This window comes from Echinops telfairi, unplaced genomic scaffold (genome assembly GCF_000313985.2).
Source record: "Echinops telfairi isolate 266 unplaced genomic scaffold, ASM31398v2 ScPeMD7_21;HRSCAF=78, whole genome shotgun sequence".
Classification (NCBI taxonomy): Eukaryota; Metazoa; Chordata; class Mammalia; order Afrosoricida; family Tenrecidae; genus Echinops; species Echinops telfairi.
In genome coordinates, this window is record NW_022103918.1 from 10139783 (window position 1) to 10152699 (window position 12917).

Sequence of the window (12917 nt, forward strand, 5' to 3'; positions counted from 1 at the left end):
TATCCCCCCACACCCCCAAAACAAATGCTATATCGCTAATTAATACAATTTCATTAAACAGACTTAAATTAGGTAGGGGGGTCTCTTGTATGTAACCTATTGCAATATAATCATAGGGTGTTTTTTGTTTTTTTCATAGGGTCCTTGTAATATTTTCTTTAAAGAACCAGAAAGCCGTTTTTTCTTTATTTTTCTATATGTTCTTTTCTATATATATTTGCTATATTTCCTAAAATATTTCATGGCATCAAATTGATATTTCTGGTACATACTTAGGATTAACTTTTAGTCAGTAGTTTTCATTATATATATTCTTGTATCTGGATATCAGAATGAAATTATATAAAGAAGGTTTAAAGCATTTCAATTGTTTATTTTTAAAAATCTATACTGAAAATTTCTAATTTGGAGCTATCCAATATCTTAACATTTGAAATAGGCCTACTGACAGAGATTCATTGTTTATTAGAGTGGTTCCAAATGAAACAGGTTTGACTTTACCGAACAGGACTATGGGTATGAAAGGTAGACGAGTCATCTAAAGAGAAAACAGCTAAGTGAAGTTAGAGATGCAGAAAAGTCAGCTCCAGTTTTTTCATTAGCATGGTTATCACCTGATTCCCAAATGCTCACATTTTCTATACAGACCTAAAGTTTCGCACGGTTATACTATTTTGGCCAATGTTCATCTCAAGATTTCATTATTGTTTTCTATGAAAATTGAGGCACATGTTTAAATGTGTGTCCCTTTTCAAATTTTATTACAAATGCCTATGGTGGGGTGGCAGGTATGGTCTGTTGACCTTGGTGGGAGTATGGGAGCATCAAAACACTTAATGATGTTTAATAACTACTTCGGGGTGATTATATCCTTAATGAGATATATCAGAAACCACCTTTCTTTATAAACCACATATAATTCCAAGTTAATTATAAACCAAACCCAAAGCAAACCCACTCCCCCAGGCTCAATTCTGCCTTGTAGTACCCCTGTACAGGACCTCCTAGACTGATTCTGCCCAGGAGCAGACAGATGGATTTCAATGCCTTCAATAAAATTTAAAATGTTGTTACTGATTTCTTAAAGCCGAAGCTGCAGGCTGTGAGGAATCAAAAGTTTGCATGAGTTGTGCAGTGCCTGGTCACGTGACCACTTGAAGAAGATGATGATGGTGATGATGATGATATGGTAAAGAGAAGACATAAAAGAAATAGAATCTTCCTGTCCTTCTTTTTTTGGGTTTATATTGGTCCATAAAAGGTCTTTTTACAATTAGTACTTTTTCCGTAATGGTACCTTTCTCTGTAATGGAACATCTTTTCTGAATACTTGTAAATAAATGTTTTGTTAGCTATTCAGCTGAAAGCTGCAATAGTAGGAAAGGGTCCTGTCAAGGGGGCTGAAAATAATGCCTACAGTTACTGAAAGATAAAGTGAAAATTGCATGCTCTGCGCTTTTAGGTATTGAGAATCTAAACTAAATTGCAATGATAGCCCTACAACAACCATCACCTTACCTATTTTCCTACAATAATATGATGAATTCTACAAAGACAACTTCATTTCCTTGCAGGGGTCCTCAAACTTTTTAAACAGGAGGCCAGTTCACTGTCCCTCAGACCTGTTGGAGGGCCGGGCTATATTTAAAAAAAAAACTATAAACAAATTCCTATGCACACTGCACATATCTTATTTTGAAGTAAAAATACAAATGGGGCCAAAACACCCGGTGGGCCAGATAAATGTCCTCGGCGGGCCGTAGTTTGAGGGCCCCTGCTTAACGCAATGGTTCTCCAGCTTCCTAATGCCACGACCCTGTAATACAGTTCCTCATGTTGTGGTGACCCCCCCCCAACCATAAAATGATTTTTGTTGATACTTCCTAACTGTCATTTTGCTACTGTTATGAATCGGGTAACTCCTGTAAAAGGGTTGTTAGACCCCAAAGGAGCCGCGACCCACAAGTTGAGAACTGCTGCCTTAAGGGAACAAGGAAGATGGGACAGGATCAAGATCTTAGGGTAAACAACTCGACTCTAGTTTACAAAAGAAAATAATACAAATTGTCAAATGCGAGATCTCATGGCTCATGAGAAAGGAATTTTTTTTTTTTAGTGAGGTGGGGCAGGGGAGGGGAGGGAACAGCTCTGTCATTGTATTTCTAGGTTTTCAAACCAGAGAAATATTACAATAATTACTATGGAGCCACCTGGCTAAATTAGCTATAAAAAGTGGCCACATCATTATTTACAGAGACTCCTTCCTCAGCAGGAAAAAGCCTCCATTCAGGTTAAACTCATTTCTTCCAGAGATGAGATCCCTGGTCATCTCAACAACTACAGAAAAGGGAACCGCACTTTTATTCCATACATCACTTCACACTCAACACATGCCTTACCCAATATTTTGCTGATGTTGGAGTTATGCATGTCAGGAAAGGCTTGGAGAATTTTCCTCCGTTCATCTTTAGCCCACACCATGAAGGCATTCATTGGACGCTTTATGTGGGGTTCATTGCTACCACGGCCCCTGGATTCTCGGTAAATTCTTGATTCTGAAACTCCAGCACTTCCTAAAACCAAGGAACATAGCTTCACATTAGTCTGAAAACTTTTGACAGCTCTCTTCCTTGGATTCCTGTAAATAAAAAGCACACCTGATAACGGTATAGGTGGTTCTTGATATAGATACTCTGTTCTGAGGTTTCTGTGGTTAAGCCTACTGGTGGTAGATGTTGCATTTTAAATATATGCTTTCCTTTCTTTCAATGGACTATGAACTGTTTCTCAATTTGCTTTCAGGAGCATTCGAGAAATTTGGAAGCTATGGTTCAGGGTACAGTTTGGACATGGATTAATTCAATGGGCACGCTAGTCCAGAAACAAACAAACAAACAAACAAACAAACAAACAAACCTCACTGCCAAGGAGCTGATTCCAACTAATCTTGAACCTATGGGACAGGGTAGAATGGTCCCTGTGGGTTCCTGAGACTTGACTTTTTATAGGAGTTGAAAGCCCTTTTTCCTGTGGAGCAACTGGTGCTGCAGATGTATTGAACAGGCATGGAACTCACAAAACAGGGAAAGCCTTGTCTGTTCTGGAGAACAGATGATGGTAAGTGAGGGTCTATGCAAGCTATTTAAAAGACAGGCACACCGTAGTGTATCCATGCCTTTCCTCTCTCTGAGCTTATATAAATAAAAACACTACTAGATGAAATTATGAGGTTAAGAAATATAGTAAGAGGTGTTCTCCTGTTCTTCATTTATCTTCTGGACTTCCTTTGAAACCACATGTTAATTAATTCATGAAACAAACAACTATATTCTACCCTCAAAAGATATTTGGAATTGGTTGGGAAAAGGGCAAAGGAATACTTAACAGTATTCTGGTTTCTGAATGGATCTAGTCATATATTTACAATGGAAAGTAATGTATTCCCCTTTAGGTTTTTATTCTCCTTAACATTCTAAAGTTCTCCACAGAGACTCACTGTTAGTTATATTTGAAACAGCCAGATTCATTGATGATTAAACACAACCCAAGAATCACTATGGAATGTTTGAAAGCTGCATTAATTCCTCTAGGGCTTATGCAAGGTTTTAGAATGACTTCATCAGATCAAACAGCTCCAGAGATACTTGGTTTTATGTAGAGATAATAAGGAATAGAAGAAAATCCAGAATTCTGAAGAATTCTAATACTGGCATTCCATGATTATTACCAGAAACAGTAGAGCAAATGTGCTTAGGAGGCATCTATAAATTTAAAGCATTCTGAGGATTCTAGAGCATCTATTAGCAGTAAAAAATAATAATAATAAAGAGATCTTTTTTTCATCCCCCACATTCTTCTTCCTCTCTTCCTTTCTTACCTTGAAGAACAGGCATTGACAAATTTATTCAACCTTGAATATTTTTATAGCAATAAGAAAATAGCATATCTGTCGGTAGACTCAGTATTTCTCACTTATAATATGCTCTTTGGTCTGCTGAAGACTGGAAAATATTTTTATTTGCATGAATACATTAATTTAACAAATAAGAACAAAAATTCAATGATTCAATGCTGGACACCTTGAGATATATTGTAACATGCTTATATAATTTAAAATTTGTGAAGTGCATTATTAGCAGTAATTGCCTTTGTATTGAAAAAACAAGTGCTAATGTATGCCAACATCTTTTAAAAATGAGGTTGTAACCAGCAGATGATCACTTGAACATCTGTCTTGTCTTGTTCTAACACCTTAAAGCAACAAACCAATAAAATGAACATTATGTGAATTTATCAAACTCAAACAAGCTCTCTGTGTGTACTTTGCATGTTGATTCAATTATCTCCTCAAATTCTTGTTTGTCTAATTTTTCCCTATTGCAGAATTGCACTTCTAGGTTCAGATGGCTCAGGCAAAAAGTCAATGTGTGTTTGGGGGCATTCTAGAGGAATCCCTCCGTCCTATCTTAAGCTTCTCACTGGTTTGTCCTAGTACAGTCTTCTTGACATGCAGAAACTTCTGCACCAGGAGTGGCTTTGAGAGCTGCACTGTGTATGTCAGCTCACACTAGAGAAAGGTTCTCAACCAGGACACATATATGAGGAACGACTTCCTTTTTACCTTGTTGGCTGTGCAAATGACATCAGAGTATCAAATTAGTTGTCACTGGGCAGTCTTAGTCTGTCCATTTCATTAGTCACCTGAAGACAGAAGACTCGATGTACCTGAGTAAAGCATGAGGCTGTTCAGCTGGGGGGCTGCTTGGGTTATGGGAGGCAGTGAGGCACTTGAGGTGTGTGGTGGAGAGGAAAAAACTTCCGGGTTCCCAAATGCAAGCAACCAATTCCAAGATGTCCTTTGAGCCATGTATTCTAATCATTTTGCAAGTTTAAAAATGAGATGGTCGACACAAAATTCTGAAAAATCTGCTTTGGGTATAAGAACTAGGGAAGGCAAAAAGCAGAGTAGATGGAAACTGAGAACACGAATTAGCTTTAGAATCAAGCCGGCATCTTGAATCCAGGTCCTGCCTCTGGCACTTAATGACTGTGACCTTGGAAAAATGATTCAAAATTCCTGAAGATCTGGCTTTTTATTTGTAATAGTATTTACCTCCAAAGTTGTGCTTGGTATTACAGTGAGATGATTCAAGCAAAGCACTTAGCACCTGGCACATGGGAACTGCTCCTGACAGCAGTATCAGGCATGAGGAGGTCTTGCCTTTTTTCAGTAGTTTTAATTTGAGGTAGACAACTTCTGTAAATTACTGGAACAGATATACACATATGAATAATTTTACAAACCATCTGAATCTCCACTCATATTGAAATCCATCATGGCATGGCTGAATTTTCCTTCTTCGTTCTGTTTAACTGCCAATTGCTGAGTCAGACTCTCCAGTGTTGTTTTTTCCTTAAAAAAGAGACAATTTCAATGAGCTGCCATTGGAAGTAAAACCATCCAAAGCTTTTTTTTTTTCTTGAGCCATCTACATTAGATTTTGGAAGACAGTGGATGTTCATTCATTCAGCTTTGCACATTAAGCACATAACATCTAGCTAATTGAAGCAAATGATCAGCATGATTTCTGAATAATTTTTTATTCTCCTGAACCCCTATAAAGTCTTGGCATTTGGATTTTGGTATGCCTAAAAAATATGTGCTGGGAAACTTGGAGGCAATCTTCCCAAGACACAACCACCCATAGAAATCTCCTGGAAGCAACGTGTTTTTAAAACATTTGGAATGCATGCTATATTTCCAGGAAGGCAGTAGAGGTATAGGAGTGGCATGGAGCCCAGAGACAGTCTTCCAATAGTCAGGTGACCTAATGATAGAAACATAATTCACAGTAGTGCCCTCTGGTTGCCATCTCCCTAAATACCATCTGCATTCCTCATGCAAGGGTAATGAAGATGCTTAAATATTCATTGCTAATTGCTTGTCAAGTCTTCGTACATTTAGTGTGAGAGCCTGCTACTTGGACTACAATTTGATTTGGATTGCTAAGCCAAAATATTGAGTTGTCGAATTATTTGAGATACAAATATACCAAAATTAGATCTGTAAAGACATTGAGTCATTTCAAAGCATGCAGTGCATGATTTGCATTCACGGAGAATATGCTATTACAAACTACATTATTTTCATAAGAAAATACAATGCTTTGTTTAAATCACACAAGATATTAAATTACTTCCAAAATAAGAAATGGGTTGATTTTAAGAAGAGGGAAAGTAGCAGTGAAAGGTTTATAACATTCTGTAGAACTCTTTGCCATTGCTTCTAAGAGTGATATGATTCCAAAACATTTTAAGAAAAGCATCTATTGGATTGCATGAAATTGAATCATGCTTCTTATTTTCACCTTATTTTGTAAAGGAACAAAACCATGAATTGGACAAGTATACCATATCATTGCCGAACTGTTGCTAACACAATAAAATGTTCACAGAAAATAATCAATTATTGAAGAGAATTGTATTCCAGGTAAAGGGGTCAATTAATAGTCCTATCAAGAGCCAACAGCACACTGAGAATCTCCATACAGTAGACGCTCTATTTCTATCATATTACAATTGTACTCATGAGAGATAAAAAAAGTCTAAGTCAGTGGCTATGGAAAACCTGTCTGTACATCAAAGTCTGTACATAATGAAATTAAAAAAATTCTAATTTCTACTCTGTATAAAATACAGTCATTAAGTAGTTTCTAAAATTGTTGGCTCTATAGGATTATATATTATTAAAGTTGAGATAAATTATACATTTAAAACGTAGTATCACACCCAATTTGTTTCCTATGTGAAATGAATATTTTCTGCTGTGTTAAATGTTCTGCATTTCTGTACTGAGTACGCTGTATACATCCAGTTGAACTCGTGAGCATGAAGGACACTAGATTAACAAAATCTCTTTTTATAGAAACTGTAGCTTTTAAAATAGAAGAAAGTTACATTTAAAGAGCACAAGTAAAATCACATTCCATCAGCATGATCTGATAGTTCCAGAGTCAATGAAGGCTTTACTGTACTATCTCTGGGGATTCACAGGGCATGGATTATCTCTCAATTTTGATGTCACTCTCTGTAGGGCAATACGTCTCCATATTTTCTAGAGTGTTTCCAATCGGAAATAGTCTTTAAAGAAGAAAAAGAAAAATGTAGGCAGTCGGGGTAGAAAAAGAATGAAATGTTAAATCAATTGCAAGGCTTTGAATTGAGTTCTCTAATTCTCATGCAAGCTTACCAAAAGGCTAAAATTAGCCACAGAAGAGCAGAAAAGTCCCTTCAGTTGTGTCTGACCCTCTAACTTCACAAGGGGAGAGGAGTAGAATCACCGTCAACATCACTCAAGGCTGAATACAGACATGCCTCCACCCGCCAACGTTTTGCCATTTTAGACACCAACATCCTTCCACAGCACTTTCTACTGCTCTGCTGGATTTGAAAATGCATTGCTCTGGTCACACAGGACTAAGAGACAATATTTGCTGCTATGTGGTTTATTAGGAAAGTAGTAGTTTACAATTCAGGTTCAAAACCATGTGAGGACCTAGTTCTTTTATCGGGATAGCTTCCTTCCAGGCAACTGAAGGCCCATCCAGACCCCTAGCCTAGTAGCCTCTTCCCTGTTCCATCAAGTCTTACAGAACTATTTTAACTCTGCCAATAAAAGCCTTAGGAACCCCATTCTGCCAGTAATCTTGATGCAAAGTCCTTCACCTCTGACGCCATGTGTTGGAAAACCAAGCACTCCACATGCTAGTAAGTGCTTAGGAGGTAAACCGCTGTGCCGTCAAAGAAGGCACGCTGCTTTCTGACTCCGGCGACCAGGCAGGGCACAGATCTGCCTCGTGCTTTTGGTTCTGCTGCCATTTCTCTGGTGCTGCTTGGGGGTGCTCCATGTAGAACCCTAGGAGGGGAGTAGTTAGTTTACCTATCCTTCTAGGATTAAAAGAAACCACCCTAGAGGTACACGGGATTATCTAACCACCATGAACGAAGAAGAGCCATGAGCAGAATGTAACCTTTGGACTTGAGACACCTGCACCGAACCTCTTCAAGCCAGGATGCAGACAGCTGTGACACCAGGCACTCTGTACTGCATTGGCATTAATAGCAAGCTGTCCAATCCCCTTGATTGACTATAAGCACCTTACATTCGCATAGTCCTACCCATTCATTTGGTGGGAGTTACAAAGACCATAAGTAAAAGGGTTAGATTGATCCTGCTCGATACTCACCTTCGAAATAAACGCTGAAGTTTCAGGTGCTACAGCAAACTATGATGAAGAGAGTAAATGGTGCCCAGCTATCAATCAAAATAGTATCTGGGGTCTCAAAGGCTTGCATTCAAACAAGCAGCCATCTAAATAAAGAATCAACTAAGTCTACATGAAAGAAGCACACCAGCTTGTGTGACCCAAAGATGACAATTACAAAATTTGGAGATGGTGAAGAGAAAATTATCAGAGGTAAAATGATAAGCACTCATTTGTAGCAGGCTATGGAGGGCAGTGGGAGCCCAAAACCCATCTGCAGAGTATCTAGTCAGACCGAGCTAACTGCAGATCCATTTTAGTCAAAGGCAAGAGTCTCAAACAGCCTGACTATCAGGCAGAGACCATTGTAATCTTGATTATGCTGATTGAACTCCATAATCGGTCAGCTGACCCCCCTATACACATAACCAGAATTTGTACTGGGGCCAAGTATCTCTTACTTGTTCCATGACAGAAATTTCCTCCCTGGCTTTTTTAATGTTGGTGGTTTTTGTTTTTTTCCCCTTTTTAGGCATTATTTGTATTGTCTTTATACTACTATATGATTTTAGCCTTACCATATCCATGTGATTTTGTTGTTTTATTGTTTTCTGTTGGGCTTCCCAGCTGTGATGCACAGGAGTGGGGACATAATGAGAATAACTGACACAAGTGGCTATAGGGCATGCAGGGGTGGGAGGTGGATGCTAGGGAGGGAAAAGGGATTTGGGGAGTAAATAATGAAGGCATGTGACTGGTCAGTCTTGGTTGCCAACCTCCTGGCTATAAGGATATACAGTAGCCATCTTGGGAACAGGGACTGAGAAATTCCAGTAGCTTCAAGGAAGAAGAGCCAGCCAGGGAGCACCTTTGAGATCTATGTCTGTAGTAGAGGAAGCTGAAGCCAGAGGCACAAGGGCCACAGAGACCATGGGACAGAACAAAGTAGCCAAATCTGAGACTAGAGGCCCTGGCAAGGAGACCATGAGACAGAACTAAGATTGAGACTGTGAGGCAGAGTAGCAACCTGGCTTCCTGGTATACAGAAGCAAAGGGCAAGGGACTTTATGACAATAAGCCTTGGCCTGGTGAGATGTTGGAATTTCCTTCTCTCCTGTCTTACTACTAGAGGAGATCTGATATGGACTTCTTGCCATTTTTGACACTGGCAGATAGTGAAATTCAGAGAAGGAAGCTGTTCTTTTGTGCTGCCCTTTGTATAGTCATTTAGGATACCAGTCGTGGGAGCAGAACAAAAATGGAAAGACAATGGGAGGAACTGGAGAACATGCCATGCACGTTTAATGAGAACCCATTATCAAACAGAAACGGAAGCGCCACTGTGCTGATCCCAATTCATGATGACTCCAGATATTTCAGCGTTGAAGTACAGTCCACAGGGTTGGATTTTTACAGGAGGACATCGTCGGGCTTTTCCTATCAAGATGCTTCTGTGTAGCCTCTAATATCCAACCTGAAGTTGGCAGCTACACACATTGACTGCTTATACTACCCAGAGTTCCCAAACATAAAACAATACGTAAATTGGAATGGTTAAGATTGCCATGATTTAGAGACCCTAACGAGCAATAAATCTAAAAGACATAAAGATATTGATGTAAGGAGGAGATAACAATAACCAATCGAAGAAAAGTACCCAAGGGTTGCATATTAAAATTAACTCTCTATATTAAAGTTTATGTGTAGTTCTTCATAGACAGGCAGGGGTGAATTAGCCAATAAGCAAGTTAGCAAGGTAAACACAGGCTTACTTCTACTTACTTAATAACCTTTAGTAAAGTGTTTCCTGTGTTTTTCACTAGATCCTATACTAGACCACCAAAGGAATGAATTCAATGAATAACTGTCAAATGTTTGCATTCAGTTGTGAGGCATACAGGGTTCGGATATCTGGTTGCGGTATAGTCCCAGGAGAAGACGGGTGCCAAGGCAAATGTAGATCTCCAGGGAATAAGGGCCTTTCCCAAGAGATGATTAGAGAAAGAAAATCTCCCCTTCGAGTCGGCACCCTGAATGTGGACTTCCAGCCTTCTAACAGGTCTGCTTGTTAAAGTCATCTACTTGTGATACTTCTAAGACAGCAGCAATAGCTAACTAAGACACTTCCCAAATGCTGAAATCAAATGGAAGCTATTCCTTGGTATTCTCTATATTACCATTTTCATATGATCAAGTTAGAACAAAATTAAATAAAATGAAACCATTGACATAAATATCTGCCAATTGTCTGAAATCCTCTGAATAATCATTAGTAGGAAATATCAGTCTCAGAAACCTATAAATAAAGGACCAGCAAGACCTAACTGCTTTTTTCCTTATACAAAACTAGCTACTTGATAACAACCAAAGTTTCTCTGGAAAGATGAGTCCTATTTGGTTAACTGAAGCTTTTATAACATTGCAGGTGTCTTAAGATCCACTCTAAACAATAGGCTAAACTTGTTTTCACTTTAAAAAAAGTGATGATTCAATCATGATTTGAACAAAGGTAATAAGTAAATTATATTACCTACAGAAGAAAAGAAAGTTACAGACTACACTTTGGTCAAAGGAGTAACTCTAGAAGTCAGCATTCAAAAAATATTTTTAAACGTATTATTATTTATGTGAGGAATTTGGCAACTATTCAAGGGCTCATCTAATGGTTTTCATTAAAGCTATCACCATATCTATTACTTTGCACATGAAAAAAAGGCTATGGAAAAATATCAACAAGGAGAGGCAAGAAGTATTTGGAGATGTAGGAAATTAGAGGTGATGGTCAGTGTAGACCTGAACTTTCCAAGCCACAAGGCAAAGGCCATAAGAAACAGTTGGAAGAGGTCATACTGGAAGTCAGAACATGCTCGGTTTGGTAACACGATGCCATTTCTCACCTAAAATCTGTCATATTTCTTGAACAAAATCAACATCTTTGAATCCTAATCTACAAAATGGGGTTTAAAGATATAACAGATAAATACATTTGAAGAAAGAATGAAGATAAGGTCTTCATATGAGGTGGGGTGGGGGCAGGGGAATCAATGTCAAAATTGGAAAGATATCAATTCTTCCTAAAGTCAGAATTGGTGGAATAGCTTGTTCTAGATGAATTTTAAGTGGACTATAAAGGATTACTGGTGGTGTAGTGGGTTGCACTTGGGACTGCTAGCCATAATGTCAGCTGTTCAAAACCACCTGCTACTCTGAGGGAAAATGAGGAGGCTTTCCACCCTTGAAAATGTTTAAGTCTGAGAAGCCCACACGAGTGGTTCTACTCCATCCCATATGCGTAGCTATGAGTCAGAATCGGTTCAGTGGCAGTGAGAAAATGATGATTACTCTCCCCTATTCTACATGGCCAAGGTAGTTAAAAAAGTGTACATTAAAAAGGAGAACATTACTAATCATTTTAAAGCTTGATATTTTTTCTCTTTCCCGGTACCTACTTCAATGTATTTAATTATTTTATTATTTCTTCCTATTTAATTCTAGTGAGAATTAAATGAACAATAAGAATGAAAATTGAGTTACAGTGTAGTAACAAAAGTCTAGCTTATATTTAAATTCAAAATGTCCCTGTTACTTCAACTTAAATAAATAACATAAACCTAAAAGATCAGTTTACAAAGGTTTTAAAATGGATGTCATTTGTTGATATTTCAAAGATAAAGCAAAACAAAAGAATACAAACATTGGACCTTACAGAAGGAAGCTATTTCCTGTTACCTAACCCTAGATTAAACAGTAGATGAGTGGATGATTCCTCTATAACTCCCTGAAATGGAGACTCGTCTTAATGATGAGTTTTCACTAACCACTCCACACATATACACAGAGAGATGGGCTCTGGATCAGCTATCATAATGGTTAGCCCTGAAATAAAGCCCACAAAGCTATAAAACTCATAAAAAGCACATGCATGAAATGACAGAATAGAGTGAGCCTGTCAAACGTTGACTCAGTAACAGTTAAACCCCTTCTGGCGGCACTTTTTTATGGTCTCCTCCTGTACTAATTACATGGGAAGAAAGAAGGAACCAAAACGGTTTTCAACTCCTCAATTATGTGACTTTCACAGACCACCACAGAAGATGGAAGATTATTTATAATGCCTTAATGATTTATCAGTTGGAGATTTGTTTTCATCAGTGTAAGTAAACTGTGAAGAAACAATACGTATACCCCCCCTTGAGCTTTCTGCCTTACCCTTGTCTATGTGAGACCTCCATTTCCTGGAAAACAACCCTCCACCCACAGAACCTAGCAGTACAAATGGGGGAGAGGCTTTCTTGTGTTTTTTAACAAATTATACAAGAACACAGATCACCCTACAACACCAACACAGAAGGAAGTTGAAGGACTCTTACACTGATTTTCCCCTGTTGAGGCTGAATTTCTTCCTTAGGACAGCCACAAACACAGGGTACCATGGAAAGCAACCCTTTAGGAACAATTTCCCATTCATTTTCTCCAGCAGCGCATCCAAGGCATACAAAAAACGGAGGGACTGCAAGTGTCCAACCAAGTCTCTAGTCTGGTGATCCATAAAGTTTACTTCATCTATTTTTTTAAATCATTTTATTAGGGGCTCATACAACTCTTATCACAATCCATACACACATCAATTGTGTAAAGCGCATTTGTACATTC

At 38.4% G+C, this 12917-nt stretch overlaps 1 protein-coding gene across 3 annotated transcripts in view; it reads right to left on the bottom strand.

The window, feature by feature from the left end:
* The window catches only part of LOC101662850 (SRY-box transcription factor 5), a 234923-nt gene that overhangs the window by 8367 nt on the left and 213639 nt on the right, over positions 1 to 12917 (bottom strand). For all 3 annotated transcript variants that reach the window (XM_004700182.3, XM_045288472.1, XM_045288471.1), the window contains 2 exons: positions 5305 to 5413; positions 2400 to 2573 (listed from right to left, as the gene is read on the bottom strand). In XM_004700182.3, the coding sequence (XP_004700239.2) occupies positions 2400 to 2573; positions 5305 to 5413 (283 nt within the window). The remainder of the gene's footprint in view (positions 1 to 2399; positions 2574 to 5304; positions 5414 to 12917) is intronic.